General features: G+C 44.6%; 1 protein-coding gene across 2 annotated transcripts in view; it reads left to right on the top strand.

The window, feature by feature from the left end:
• Positions 1 to 15931, top strand: part of Smyd3 (SET and MYND domain containing 3) — a 564386-nt gene that overhangs the window by 477295 nt on the left and 71160 nt on the right. For both annotated transcript variants that reach the window (XM_021197509.2, XM_021197510.2), the window contains one exon: positions 766 to 940. In XM_021197509.2, the coding sequence (XP_021053168.1) occupies positions 766 to 940 (175 nt within the window). The remainder of the gene's footprint in view (positions 1 to 765; positions 941 to 15931) is intronic.

The following is a 15931-nucleotide window of genomic DNA, read 5'->3' as shown; positions in this document are numbered from 1 at the left end:
CTCCCTCCCTCCCTCCCTCCCTCCCGTCTGTCTCTCTATGTAGTCCTAGCTGTCCTAGAACTCACTCTGTAGACTACACTGGCCTAGAACTACCAACTACCTCTGCCTACCAAATGCTGGAATTAAAGGTGTGCACCATCACACCCAGACTTTTTAATATTTTATTTCAGTGTTTGGGTTTCAAGTAAGAATACATGTATTCAGTTAAGTATAGGTTTGAATCGCCTTGTTTTATAACAAACAAATGTGTTTCTTCAGACAACTACACCAGCCACAAACCTGTGCACTGGTGTAGGTTGGGCTCCATGTGTGCCCAGGACTTGGATGAGTCAGAAGCAAACACATGCTTCTCCTTTCTCTGAAGGAATTCTTTTAAACAGAAATAATTCCATAGTAAACAATTGGAAGCTGAACTAAAAACTTCAGTCCAGTTTAATAAACACCTTGGCTCATTTCTCAACTAAGTTGAAAGGAAAGATATACAAGGGTGAAGAAGGATTGTTTGTTTCTTTGGGAATTTTAATTCTCCTAAAGTACAGGCTGGGTTAGAGAACCGTTTGTTGGTGTAAACAGAATTTATTTTGGTAAGATGCCACTTGAATAGGTTTTTGTCTCTCAAGTATGTTTGCACAGGCTGCTCCTCTGTGCAAAATAATGGAAGCCTCCTCCCTCCCATGCCTGGAAGCTCTTCATCCTTTAGACGGCTCTGTTCACCTCTGTGTTTTCTTGATGAAGACAATGAGGCCTTAACTAAGTTAATAACAGAGTGGGAGCAGGTTCTGGCTCTGTGCCAGGCGATCATAAACAGCAATTCCGACCGGCTTCCCGACATCAACATCTACCAGCTGAAGGTGCTCGACTGTGCCATGGATGCCTGCATCAACCTGGGGATGCTGGAGGAGGCGCTGTTCTATGCCATGCGCACCATGGAGCCTTACCGGTGAGTGCTGGGCAGGGCAGGGCTGGGACCCAGCTGCCTCCGCTGTGGGCTCGGGGTGGGATGGCTGCTGTTCTGAATGATGTAAGACTGCGGTCCCACCAAGCGTTCCCACCAGCAGTTAGCATACAAAACCAAACCTTGTCTCATTCATTCCTGTTTCTTCACACATCTGTCAGTCACTGGCAAAGCTGTTTCCAGGATCCTGGCACTCTGATTGTTCTGAAGTGAGTGAAATACTGTAGTATGTGGCTTGCAGTGTGAGGACAAACAGAGAGGGGCTGAAGAGGAGCACATGGCTCAGTCCTCTCTTTGGATCGACAGTGCAGGTGAGGGAGGTAGATAGGATGTTCTTAGGTTGACAGTGGTGGTGGGTCTCCTGTGTCAGAATTCAGGTTTGTCACAGTGCTTGTGTGCACACTGTTGGCCCTTGTAGCTATCTTGTGACCAGGTAAGAGAATTGGAGACTATTCTTCTCTAGTGAGTCATTGGAACAGAGAAGAAACTATTGGTAAACTACGAGTAATTCATCACATTATGTGTTGTGCATGCACACATGTGTGCATATGTACATAGCGTGTGTGTGCACGCACGTGCGTATGTTTGAAGGCAGGACCTAGCTCTGTGGCCCAGGCTAGCCTCCAACTTGTGATTCTCCTGCCTCAGCCCTCTTTCCTAGCCTGGGCTACAAGAATATGCCACCATAGCTGATGGAGACTTATTTTTTCCTGCCTATGCTCAGCTCCTCCAGGTGTGTATGTGCTTGCCCCTCTGTGGTCTTGTAATGTGGAAGAGCTCTAAGGGGAAAGGGAGGCTGAAGTCAAGTGCTAAAGGTCTGGGCAGTACAGCGACAGTTTTCCCCGGACAAAGAAGAGAAATCGAGGCTGAGAGCGAGTCAGCAGTGAGAATGCAGGGCAGATAAACAATCTGAGATCCGAGTTACCCAATGTCCAGCACAGGGCAGGTCACCACAACCAAGACAGTGGTTACATGGATTAGAAAAGGGGACAGTGTCTGAAGAGCAGGACTCCTTTCCTGGAAGATGTAGTCTTCCCCATTCTACAGATGATGCATACACGGCCCAGCCAAAGAGGGTGAGGTATGGGGAGACTCCAGGCCTAGACCTCTGGGACATGGGACAACAGGTACAGGGAGTGGCTCTAAGTGAAGCAGGTGGGGCACTGCCTGTCCTCACGGGAGGGGAGCCTGGGGTGACAGCAGGGAGGGGAAACTACCTCAATCTGCATGGCAAGAACAGAAGCAGGTTTAGGATCTAGGCTGCCACTATCAAGAGAGATATCCATCCTGTGTGACCCTAGGCCAGCAGTCAGATCTGGGCTGAGAAGAACCTGAAGATAGTCAAGGCCCCTGTAAACAGGTAGGTGTCAGAGACCCACAAGCCAGCCAAGCGGCTCCAGACCCAAGGGTGTTTCCAGACTTTGGCAGGTGGCTGCTCTTGTTCCCTTGTGGTGAGCAGCTTCGGAGCTGTCTGTGAGTCAGCTCTAATCTAACGTGTAAGATGCTGCCTGGAGGGCTGAGACCAGAGACTTTCCCATGAGCCGTGGAATGTCTGTTAGGGGTGAGGAATCTTGTGGGTTTTCTGGAAGAATGAATCAAATACAGAGAGATAAGGCCGCTCTCTCAGAGCCGTACTGAGCGTTGACGTGGCAGGCAGTCTGTGATGGTTGGCGCAGTCTCTGAAGGCTGGGGCCTGGCCTCGGGAGCTCAGAACACAGGCAGCACAGTGAATGGATGGACCCAGGCCAGGAACTGCAGACTGAGAAATTCTGCCTTTCTCCAGGGCTCTGTGGCAGCACCGGTCCCCCATCCTTGGCTGGCATTCTTGCCTTATCGTTCCCTTCACTTTGCCATCCAGTGTACCCTGCCAAGGCCAACTTGAAATGGCCATTTAGATTGCCCCACCAGCAAGCTCTAGCAGTCCTGACTGCATTTGAATCCTCTTTTGTACATGTGCAGAGACTTCTGCATAGATGAGGCCACATCCTCCACGGAATGCTCCCTCGTGTCTGAGAAACTTTCGATTACATTTTCGTGGCATTGGCCAATCACATTCTCCTTGTAAATGCGTGTTTTGTCCTCGTACACAGAGACAGGTTTTCAAGCCTGCTTCATTCCCTCCTCCCTAGGGCTTATGAAGGGTTGCTGTACAGCACACTGCCCTGGCCCACTTCCAGTGAGTAGGACTCATGCCATTTGCCATCAGAGGGACTGTAGAGCCAACTCCATGAGCAGTCTAGAACCCACACAGTTAAGAGACTCAAGGAACACACTTTGCCCTTTCCCTTTTAGCTCAGGACAGTGATATGGGGAGCACAGACCAATGGGTGAGATGCCCCATGAGCTCTTGTCAACCTTGGAACAGGAAGGGAATGGGAAGGTGGTGATGGCTTTCATGTGCTGTCAGTCACCTACACAGTGGCCTGTGGCTGCTCTAGGCCAGCCTTTGCTGCTGTTTAGCCAAGGACACGGACAGTTAGAGAGGCCTGGGTTACTGAGCTGTGACTGGATTGCCATCTGCAGGAATAATTTGACAATGTCAATGTGCTATTTGCCGTGCCTGGATTGAGGTCAAGCCTCGACTGAGCACTTTGTCAGTTGTGACCTTGGGTAAACTTGAACTGCTGACCTTGGAGGACAGTGTGTATGGATCCTATCTTTGTCGAGCCCACTGTTTTCAACCTCCTGCTTTGTGACTCACTTATTTTTACCCAATAGATCTCACTTAACTTTATGGTGCAATTTACTACACCCCCCCTTTTTTTTTATTAAGTCTTCCACAAGGTAAAATGTCTATATAATGTCTGAGGCCAAATGTCCGAGGCAAAACATACTTCATTCTCTTAACAGATATGCGTTGTGCTGTCTCAGAATCGTGCTGTAGTTTGATTTCCAGTCTGTTCACTGTGTCAAACCATGCTACGATCAGATCAAACTGTTTGATTCCTCTTTGTGTGCAGATGTGGTCAGATCCACATGGCATATCAGTACAAATTCCTAACTGCTTGCCTGCTCTATTTCAAGTTATGCTCCTTTTAAATTTGGGTAGCTGTCATCCCCAAATTGTACCCTACCCACCACAAGGTCACTTTGTCCTCAAGGGAATATGAGTAAGATGAGTCTGATCATGTATCATCATCATTATCATCATCATCATCATCATCATCATCAAGTAGTAGTAGTAATATAGTTGCCCTGATCTAAATTTTTATTTATTTATTTATTTTGGTTTTTCGAGACAGGGTTTCTCTGTATAGCCCTGGCTGTGCCCTGATCTAAATTTATTTCAAAATATATCAGGGCCTTCATCCCCTTAATCAAAGCCTATGGCGAGATTTGTTGATATTCATTTTGGTCACAAATAGTACTTTTGTGCCCCCTGAAAATGGCACAGTGTGAGTCACCTGGGGGCAATGCAGAGAAGAAGCAATGGAAAGAACACAGGAGGTCTGAGTGCAAATGTCCATGGTCCTATGCCATGGAGAGCTGGGAGAAAGGAAGGGTGCAGGGGAGAGAAAGCCAAAGAAAGGAGCAGGATTCCAGCTCAGACAGGCGTCTGTCCTGTCTCATCAGTGAGAATGGAGTTGGTAGGAGGAGAAGGAAAGTACGGCTGGGGATTGGTGGCCATGACAAGTCAGGAGGCATCAGTGACCCAGAAGACGCCGACATTACGTGGTTGTGGCATCACCTGCCGTGTTGCCAGGCCTTTTGTGACTAGCCCATCACTTCTGGGTTTTCTCCAGAGAACAGTTAACCGAGAGCCCGCGGAAATGGCCGGACCAGTGAGGGATACAATTTTTCTCCTCGGATCAAGTGCTTTTGTTTCCTGTGATTTGTTGACAGATCTTAACATTTCATTCATTTTTCTGTTTCTTTAAAGCCTGACATAGACAGGACTGTCTACAGCTAAGACCTTCCCTATTAGCATTGCTGGCTCTGCATGCCAGTTTGACATCAGTCTGCTACAACCTAGTAAATTATTTCACTTAGGATGCCTTAACAACATGTTCTCATCGTGTCTCCACATGGCACCCCTCTGCACAGGGATGCCCCAGAGGTTTTTCTATGTGTCTCAATCGCTTTTTATAAAGCCGCAGATTGGATTAGGGCCCACCGCAAAGGCTTCATTTTAACCCAATTACCTCTTTAAAAATCCTACCCCCAAATGCTGTCTCATTTTGAGGTCTGCAAATAAGGGATTATGGAAGGATTAGAATTTGGCCCCTATTTTTGGCAATCTATATGCAGCTCAAACACTGGCTCCTCCCTATTTGTAAAAATTACCTGTCCCAAGGATTTGTCCCTCTGCATCTACTCAAGTCATCATGAGTGTGGGCCTAGTAGAAGTCACCTGTCATTCTTGAAAGAAAAAAGCCTTTTAGCTTGTAGGGCTTCTGTTTGAGTTCAGGAGATCCATGGGTATGCAGTGGTCCTTGTCAGCATGGGTAGGAGCAACTAGAGTCACCCTGGAGACTTCCTTCCTAACCAGCCATGCAGACACTAGCTGGCCAAGGGAGGAAGCCAGCGCCTTCACCTACTGCCTACCCCCAGCTCATGCTCCAGGACGGAGTCTTACTGCTGAGTTCTGCCACTTCCTGTGCCAGCTCCTGGGGCACACTACAGAACCCTGTTGTTTGCCTGTCTGGCTTGTCTTGATGGATAATATTTCTTTCTGGCATTCTCTTCTCTGTGCTGGGTCAAAGATCCTAATGCCCCTTTCCTTCACATCCTATCACGGTGGGCAGACAACCAAGAAGAAAGCCATCCTCCACCCTTAGGGCCAAATCACTGGAAACCTGTACTGGTTTTTGTGTTCAGCCGTGTCTATGAGCAGTGCGTGTGCCCTGAGAAATTATCTCTGGGCTTCCTACTCATGAAAGCATTCCCGGAATAAACACATTTTCCATCTCCATTCACTTTTTCTCTTACTCTTCCCCCAAGGTGTTACAGAAGCTCTTTGGCTCTCCTGACAGAGAATCTTCCCTTTCTTATTACGACAAATTGTAGCTGATCTGAGGGAGTCTTTGGGGATGTGGTGTCTTCCTCCCATTGAATCAATCTTGTGGTATGCTGCCCTTATAGCTAGCTACAAAGCTGCCATTTCTTTTCCTTTTCTTCCTTTTCTCACCTCTTGGAAGAGAAAGTAGGCTGTGTGTGTGTGTGTGTGTGTGTGTGTGTGTGTGTGTGTGTGTGTGTGTGTGTATACGTACGTACAGAAAATGATAGATATAATGTTGAAAAGCGTGAAAATGTTTGAAACTAATTTGAATTACATATAAAGCGTATACTTTATGATTATAAGGATTTGGTCAGTACATATATTCCTTGCCATTTGTTTGTATATTCTGAATAAAATCTATATTGAGTTTTTTAGAAGTTCCCCAAGGTTGGATGAATGGACCATCAACTAAATTGCACAAAGCAAACTGATTTCTCAAGCCTCATAAATGTGATGAGAGTAGAGAACTTTGATAGCATTTGTAAAGAACAGTAAGAGGTCCTTGAGAGAAGCGAGAAGATGGCGAGCAAATCTCCTTCAAAATCATAGTTGCAGCCTCTGAGATAGCCGAGTTATTCTGAGCAAGAAAAACACCCTCTGAACTAGTTAATAAAAAGCCCCTGAGCTTGTTAAAGCAGACTGCCATGGAAAATGGTTAATATTCTCATTGTTCAATGTATCTGAGGGGAGAGGCGCAGCCAGCTGCTAAGATAGACAATGGGCAGCCAGAACCCCAGAACAAGGGAGGCCCCAGCTCTGGTAGTGGTGAGGGATTAGAGAGCACCCTGCTCTGCAGAGAGTGAAATGGATGATAGAAATTGCTCTGTCTACACAAAGGACACCAATCATACTAACACTGCCCTTCAGAATTAAAGAGGAAACAATCTGCTCTCACTTGTAATGGGAAGCATCGCTGTAATGTCCTCCCAAAGTGAGATAAATCGAGTTCGCCAACTATAAAAGCATCTTAAGCTATTTGTTAGCCTCAGCTTTCTAGACGAGTAGGTAAAAGGACCTGAAGAGCCCTCCTTCACCTTTCAGCGTTCTTAAACCCAAGGCTGATTGCTGTGATTTATTAAGAGCCTGCTGTGGTCTAAGCAACTTGCCCATCCTTGTAGCCCTCCCAGGCCCACTGAGGAAGGGCTTAGCCTGGCCTGCCTTCCAGAGGAAGAAGCTGATGTTCTCATGACTTGTTCTTCCGTGATAGAGCCATGGCCTCAAGCTCAAACCTCAGGCACTTTTATTTTACTTCTTTTAGAAAGTCCTCTGAGTCAGAGGGAATTTGAGTTCTGGTTTGCATATCAGATGTCCCCAAAGGCTTATGTGTTGAAGATTTGGTCCCACAGTAGTCAAAGTAGATTGGGTCATGGTGGCTCTTTATATATCAAGAGACTGATCTGTTAATGATTCCATAGCTGATTGACTATTAGAAGATAGGACCTAATTGGAGGAATATGCCCTTGAAGGGTGTGTCTTGAGTGTCTCTAGCCGCCTCCCGTCTCTTCTTTTCTCCCTCCCTCCTTCTTCCCCTCCCTCTCTGTGTCTTCACTGCTGTGAGGTAAGAAGCTTCGCTCTACCTTGATGTCCTATCTCACCTTAGGCCCCAAAGTAACAGAACAGGTACCGGTGGACCGAGGCCTCTAAAACCACAACCCTAAACAAGCCCTTCTCGTCACACATGATTGTGGCTGGGGTTAGTGTTTGGTCGCAGTGAGGGGAATGCTGTCTGATACACCAGATTTGGTTGATTATAAAGCGCAGAGTCACCACACTCACACTGCACAGAGCTGTGATCGACCTTCCTCTCCCCCACCCTGCCTTCCCACTGTAGATGGACTTTGAACCAGTCCATCATGATCGACAGAAACCCAACTTGACATGCACACATCCAGAGGGGCACTTGCTGCCCACTGAGTTTTACAGGCAGGGACAGGTCAAAAGTGCCAGGATCCAGGGTACAAGGATACCCTGTCCAAGCTATATACTGTCCTTCCTTCCCTCCTTTCCCACAGTGTACAAGAAGATAGCTTTCAGCACCTCCAGTTCACACCCTTTATCTCCACGACAGAGGGTGTGTTCTGTGCTCCCCAGAGCCACTTTAGCAGTGTGCATTTTACAGAGGCCACTTCGAGTCTCTCTAAATATATCATTATGAGAGAGACAGGCACTGGCAGATCCCTCAGGACTGTAGGTTTAGTATGGGACATCCATCTCCCAGGAGCTTAGAGGATAAGTAGATTCCACCAGCTGGAGGATCGGTGCCTACAATGTTCTTCCACTCAAAAATAGCCTGGTGAAGTGTCATGTAGAGAAGAATTCAAAGGGAAGAAAGAGATCCAAAAGCCAACAGACCAGACCAACAGAGAAAGCAACATCGGAATTCTGCAAGAGCCAATTCCTAGACTCTCAGAGGCAGCAGCAAAGCTCACTTGGACTAAGCCGGCTGCTTCAAAGGAAGACTTAATTATAAGAGGAAACAGTGGATCTGGGAGGCAGGCAAGGTCACATCTGTGGGACACAAGTCACAGAGCTGGCGTGCCCGCTCAGTTCTGCAAAGGTTCTTGGCCCCTGGTATGTATCATCTATTTCAGTCGGTAGACAGCTCTGTTCATGTTGGAGATGCCACCAGGAGAGTACACCTGGATTTCAGCAAGAAGTCTGAAAAAGTCCCTGGTACATTTTCTACAGATAGAAAAATACGGACTGATGAGATTTAGTTACACCTTTGAAGCAGCTGTTCTGCTCCCTAGTTATTAGCAGATTGATGGACCCTTTGGGGGAAATGAGTGGGAATATGCCTCTAAGTGGCCTTTGAAAAATGGTCCTAAGTCATCATTTTTATCTGAGTGAATAAAATGAATAAATAGAACTTACGCAATCATATTTTTCAAGGGATTCAAAACTGGGAAGAATAAATAATACTTCAGGGGACAAAACCAAGCTCAAAAACATCATTTTAGTTAGAAACATTTGGTGGGTATCAAAAATGAGCAGGGATATATCAGAAGTCTACATTTGGAGCTTAGGTAGCAGTAAGTTAATACAAATGACATCTACTTCTACATAGTATCTATGTGGGGTATCTGTATATACTAATATATGCAAAGCATTATGATTAGCTGTATGGCATCTGTTTTTAAATTAAAATGATTTCTTACCATAAGAAGATAGATTTATGTCCTAAAAACATCCAGACTTCTAAGACTGGAGAACTGGGAGATTGGTTTGGTGGCTGCGCTCTCCTGGAGCAGAGGACATTCTGGGCAGGGGCTGCTTTTTTAAAGCCGGCATTAGGTTTATAAGCTCGGTGTTGCCTGCCAGCTCTGTGTGGTCCTTTTCACTTGACCAGGGAGTGGGAGTGAGAAAGCCAGGAGGGTCCTGCACAGGCCCTCTGAGACCCAGAGAGCAGAAAGAAAGCAAGTACCCCACTCGTACTCAATGAGAAGATAGCTTTTAATCTAAAAATACCTAATGAGAACAGACACTAATCCCTGTTGAGATGGGCAGATACAATGTAGTTTATCTGGGTTTATGGAAACACAGCATCACTTTCAAGGAGTCTTCTTGATCATCCATGAGCCCTCTATCCCCAGGGCTCCAAGTACAGGCACATGCCTTTGTTCTTTAAACAGTGTTCTCCAAAGTAAGTTTCATGGAGATAATGTTCCCCTGAGCTAGTGAATAGTGGTCTCAGGTGACTTTGCCGTTACCAAGGCCCCATGCAAAGCCTGATCACAACACACTGTTTCCAGATATGAAAGTTTGCGGGCAGTCACTTGTCAGTGCGGTTGGAGCTGTTCAATCCGGAAGCCTGACCTACTAGCCCACCTACCCAGCTGCCTCTGCTGCGGTTCTCTTCTCTTCACTGCTTCTTTTGAGTTCTTCCTGACATCATTTCTATTTATTATGATTCCCTAAGTAACATTTTCAAACTTTTATCTACTAATGAAATTATTTTCACACACATACACAGAGAGACAGAGACAGAGACAGAGAGAGACTGAATAAGCCAAGGGTGATGGTACATGCTTGTAATCACAACACTGGGAAGATGGAGTTGTCAGGAACTGAAGGTCAGTCCTGACTGCATCACAAGTTCAAAACCAGACAAACAAACAAACAAACAATAAATAGATAACAGATAAACCTAACTAATGAAGTGTATTCTATTTTTCCAATTCTTATCACACTTTACATTAAAAAGAAAAATCATTCTTTTATTGGCTTCCTTGAAACATCAAACAGCATACTACAGATTTTCTCATCCTCTGAGCTGTAGCTAGCTTCCCTCGTTTCTGACTATGGAAGATGGAGGCTTGTCTCCCTCCCTCATCACAGAGGATGTGAGTATAAAATCCTCAATTCAAAGTCATGTTCAATGACAGGCACAAAGACCTGTTGCCAGGCTCCCTCAAGCATTGTCTCAGGAGCCTGCTGAACTCACTTCCTTTGATCTGCCCACTTTGTCCTTCTGCGAGCGGTCAGGAATGGCTCTTTGATGTGTTTAGGCCTAAGCATTTTTTTCTTTCATTTATGCAAGTCCATTTTGTTTTTAAGACTCTTGTCTTGCTATTATCCCTGTTGAAATTTGTCTATTTTCTTTTCTAATTTAGTCTTCTCTGTTTTTCTGAAGACGTCACTTGTCAAGCTATTTTTATGTCTTGCATCTCTTGTGTTCTAGAGGCTATCCAGGATTTTTATCTTCCAGGTCATTAATTGGATTTTGTATTTCATCAAATTTAGATTCTGCATCTTGGAAACCTATGTAATTTTTTTTAAAATTCTCTTTCATTTCCTAGATGATCTTAATTTTCTTCAAGTTCAGTTGTTACTCTATTTGCTCTGTTTTTCTTGGTAATTTTTTTGTTTGTTTTGAGTTTGGGATTTTTTTTCGTTGCTTATATTTTAAAACAACTTTCTTGATATAAATTACATATACATAATCCCTCCATGTAATAAACAGTCAAGTGGCTTTGATGCCCAGAAGTTTATGCCTGCACTCTCCAATCTTCTCAAATACAACCTGCTCCCACTCCTACCCTAGGCGATGACTATAACTTCATATTTGAAATGAAGGAATAGAAAGCCTACGTTATACCTCTGGGCTCTCAGAATGGAAGGCAGTAAGAAGCCAGTGGCAGGGAAGGAAGGAAAACCAAAGGTGGGGATCAGGACCCCAGAGAGGCCAGAGAGGAACTAGGGCAGGCTGTTTGTCCTGCTGCTCTGGGTTGTACTGGTTTACTTTGTGGCCAAGGCTAGAGAACATTCTGTGGTAGATGATGATGTGGTAGAATGGAGTTTGTTTTGTTTACAGTTGTTTCCTGCATGAATGGCCTAGCACACAGTAGGTATTTTGCATTGGTAGATTCAGTGCACACAGTAGGTATACATTGGTAGGTTCAATGCACATAGTAAGGTATGCATTGAATTGGCCCTGGGGTTGCAGTAGGTGGGAGGGACGGTTCCTGTATTAGGGTTTTCTAGGCTCTAGAGTTACTGATACAATGAATGAATATGTATAGACTGCCAGCAGGAGCTGTGCCCAAGATTAAATGTGGATCTTCCCACCTAAAAAAATCTGAATTGAAGGTATATCTTCCTATCTCAAAAGACCCATATTAAAAGTGGGTCTTCCCAGTTCAAATTATTTAATTGAGAAAAAAAAATCCCTCACAGGTGAGCCCAGCCACTTGGGTTTTAATTAATTCCAGAGTAGTCAAGTTGACAACCAAGAATAGCCACCACAACCACCCCATATTAACTTGACACACAATAATATCTCCTTATGCCATACTTAATTTCAAAATGAAAACAGTAACCTGGTTGTATTTATGGTTAACATGATATAAGTATCGCACATACATTCACAAGCATGTTATACATTCAACAAGGTCATAAATCTACCTAAAATGATAGAACTATCTCTCATACAACCACAAACACATTACAAATTTTACAATAGGAGGTAATGTTCCTTGAGGGACATTCTTCTGATTATCTGCAAATTTAAGTATGATAACAACTAAAATTCTCTTAATTACATAATGAGGAAGTTGATGAAAGAAAATACAAATTTCCATACAAAACACATTATTAACAAAATATGACAGAAACACTCATGTTGGTCATAATCCTTGTTTCTGTAACTGGTCATATGGCCTTAGCTGGTATTTATAGCTACCTTCCTCTACTCAGTATTTTGTATTTCCTCCACCCTCAGCAAGCAACTCAGCAGGTCTTGGCTCTTTCCCTGGAGGAGTGACCCATACCTTCATTCCTGACTAATCTGTACCGTCTTACATATCTGCATTAGGTTGTTATAGTTTCTTATTGACCTTTATCACAGGACATGGTACCACAAGTGACCCTATAGTGTCTCCTATACTTTAGATATAATCTTTCTTAGCTCTATTGTGGAGAAGGCACTCCAATTTTTCCTTGGTAATCTGAGTCAATCATCTCTCTAAACACTGTTATTCCTTTCATAGCTTGTTGGCTTAAGGCCATTAGAAGACCAATGTGGCCAGGGTACCATCTGTGTCCCGTCCAATGGAATGTTTGTTGTGGTTCCTGGCAGGAGCACATATCACTTGTAGACCAAAACTTTTAGGCCAGCAGAATTTTGGGTCAAGGGAACAGAAATCAAAAATTTTCCAAGTGGGCCACTAGCGATGATTTTGAATGGAACTATTTCTTTTTTCATCCCTTGATTCCTGGACCCATGGATCCTAGCTATGGAAGAAACTTTACCGTATTATTGGACACTGCTTTCAATCATACACCACCTTCTGGAGAAACCCACCCCTGCCATCCAGGCTGTTGTTACCCAATTGGCACTGTAACTGTGTCTTCAAAAGGCCATTCCACCTTTCTATCAGGCCAGCTGTGACAGGGTGGTGGAGAATATAGAAAGATCAGTGGCTTCCATGATCGTGAGCCCACTGTCACATTCCTCTGGCTGGGAAGTGAGTTCCTTCATCAGAAATGATGCTGTGCAGAATACAGCGGCAGTGGATTAGGCATTCTGTAAATCTACCAATGGTCATTTTGCCAGAAGCATTACATGGTGAAAAGCAAATCCATAACCAAAATAAGCATCCGATCCAGTAAGGACAGACCATTATCTGTTCAACAGAGGAAGTGATCCAGTGTAATCAACTTGCCACCAGGTTGCTGGCTAGTCACCATGGGGAATGGTGCCATATCTGTGGCTCAGTGTCGGTCTCTGCTGCTGGAAGATCTGGCATTCAGCAGCAACTGTAGCCAAGTCAGCCTTGTTGAGTGGAAGTCCATGTTGTTGAGTCCATGCATAACCCCCATCTCTGTCACCATGGTCACTTTGTTCATGGGCCCATTGGGCAATGACAGGGATGGCTGGGGAGAGAGGCTGATGGTCCAAGGAGCAGGTCATCCTATCTACTTGATTGTTGAACACCACCTCCACTGAAGTCATTTTTGATGAACATTTCCATGAGACACAAGCCATTTCACATGCTTCAGCCATTTTGAAGAGATCTATCCATATGCTTTTCCCTGATGTCTTTCTCACCTATTTTCCAGTCCTGCTCTTTCTAGGTCTCTGACCATTCAACCAATCCTTTGCTACAGCCCATAAATCAGTGAACAACTGTATATCTGGGTGTTTCTCCTTCCAAACAAAGACTATGACCACTTGTACTGCCTAAAGTTCTGCCCACTGTCAAGATTTCCCTTTGGTGGTATCTTTCACGGTTGTCTCAGAAAGGTGTTACACTGCTGCAGCTGCCCATTTCTGAGTGATGCCTGCATAATATTGCAGAAACGTCAGTGTAACACACCCTAGTCTTCTCTTCCCCAGTCAACTGATCTTAAGCAACACCCCATGATGCTTGGCAGCAGACACCATTATAATGGGAGGAAAAACCATAAGCATTTGGGCAACTTCTTCATGTAACTTGCTTTTGCTTTCAGGCCCTGCTCAGGCCTGATCATGTATATACTGTTGCCATTTGGTAATGGATTTCTGCTGTGCACATACTATTTTATAGCTTGGTGGATCAGATAATGTTGGGTAGCTCATGTCATATGGTTACTTAGTAGCCCATTATAAAACATTCAGTCTCCACGAAGGCCCAATAGCAAGCCAAGAACTGTCTCTTTAAAAGAACGTAGTTGTCTGTAGATGATGGTAAAGCCTTTCTCTAAAATCCCAAAGGTATCTTTTGTGATTCTCCTATAGTGGCCTGCCAAATGCTCCAAACAACATCATTATCTGCCACTGACACCTCAAGTACCATGAGGTCTGCTTTTCCAAGTGGTAGAGCAGACTGCACAGCATCCCGGACCTATCTCCTATTTCAGCCCCTACCCCAACAAAGCTAGCAGCTTTCTTTATCATTTGGTATGGGGGCTGGAGTAACACATCCAAGTGAGGAATGTGCTGGGTCCACAGTCCAAATAGGCCCACTAAACATTGTGCTTCTTTCTCAGTGGTGGAGGGACCAGATGCAATAACTTAGCATTCATCTTAGAAGGATTATATGTGCATATCCAAAACCACTGGCCTCCTAAGAAGAATTTTACTTATCTAGAAGGTCCTTGAATTTTGGTTTCATTTATTTCCCATTCTGTGATATACATATGTATTACCAACAAGTCCAAACTGGTTGCTACCTCCTGCATACTTGGTCTAATCAGCACAGTTCATCAATTTAGTGGACCAATGTGATATTTTGTGGAAGAGACAGATGACCACAATCCCTTTTAATTAATTTATAGCACAGGGCTAGAGAGTTAGTATATCCTCGAGGTATAAATGTATACTGTTGGCCTTGTCAGTTGGAAGCAGATTGTTTCTGATGGTCCTTATGGACAGGTACTGAGAAAAAGGCATTCATTAGACCAGTTAGCTGCATATCATGTACCAGGAGCTGTGTTAATCTACACAGCATCTCTGGTACAGCAGCCGTAATCAGAGTCACAACTTGATTAAGTTTTCAGTAGTCAACTATCATTCTCCATGATCCATCTGTTTTCTGCACTGGCCAGATAGGAGAGTTAAAGGGAGATGTGGTGGAAATTACCACCCTTGCATCTTTTAAGTCCTTGATGGTGGCACTAACTTCTGAAATTCTTCCTGGGATGTAATACTATCTTTGATTCACCATTTCCACATAGAAGCAACTTCAGTGGCCTCCATTTGGCCTTTCTAACCATTATAGCCCTCATTCCACAGGTCAGGGAACCAATGTGGGAATTCTGCCAACTTGGAAATATGTCTGTCCCAATCATACATGCTGGAATGGGGAAAATCACTGCAGGATAAGTTTAGGCACCTACTGAACCAATGGCAAGTAAAACTTCAGCCAAAACTCCATTAATCAACAAACCTCCATGAGCCCCTACTTTAACTCAAGGACCCCAGTGTTTCTTGGTGTCTCCCAGAATCAGCATCAGTTCAGATCTAGTATCCAAAAGACCCCAGAAAGTCTGGATGCTTTCTTTTTCCCAGTGTGCAGTTGCCCTTGTAAAAGGCTGTTAGTCCCTCAGGGAAGGACTGGAGAACAGCTAACAGCAAAACTTGTAGGCATTTTAGCAAGCTCTTTCCTCAGGGGAACTTGGGCATCCCTTCGTACAAAGGGATTTGGGTCTGCAAAATGGCTCAAGTCTAGAAATTGGTTTATAGGCCTGAGATTCCCGTCTGCCACAGTCCAATGTAGTCTTTCTTTCATTTGTTTGAGAACTTCTCTGCTTATACAGGTCAAACAGTTTGCAGCAGTTTGCTTGTTTGTTTTTATTTGTTTAATCTGTTTCATGCCTGGAAACATTATGATTGATTAGCCAGTACCAAAGGTCCACTTAGGTCACACTATGATAAAAATTCCTTTGCTGCCGGGCGTAGTGGCGCATGCCTTTAATCCCAGCACTCGGGAGGCAGAGGCAGGCAGATTTCTGAGTTCGAGGCCAGCCTGGTCTACAAAGTGAGTTCCAGGACAGCT

The sequence above is a fragment of the Mus pahari genome, chromosome 5 (assembly GCF_900095145.1).
Source record: "Mus pahari chromosome 5, PAHARI_EIJ_v1.1, whole genome shotgun sequence".
In the NCBI taxonomy this organism is placed as follows: domain Eukaryota; kingdom Metazoa; phylum Chordata; class Mammalia; order Rodentia; family Muridae; genus Mus; species Mus pahari.
This window is presented reverse-complemented; position numbering and strand designations above follow the sequence as displayed.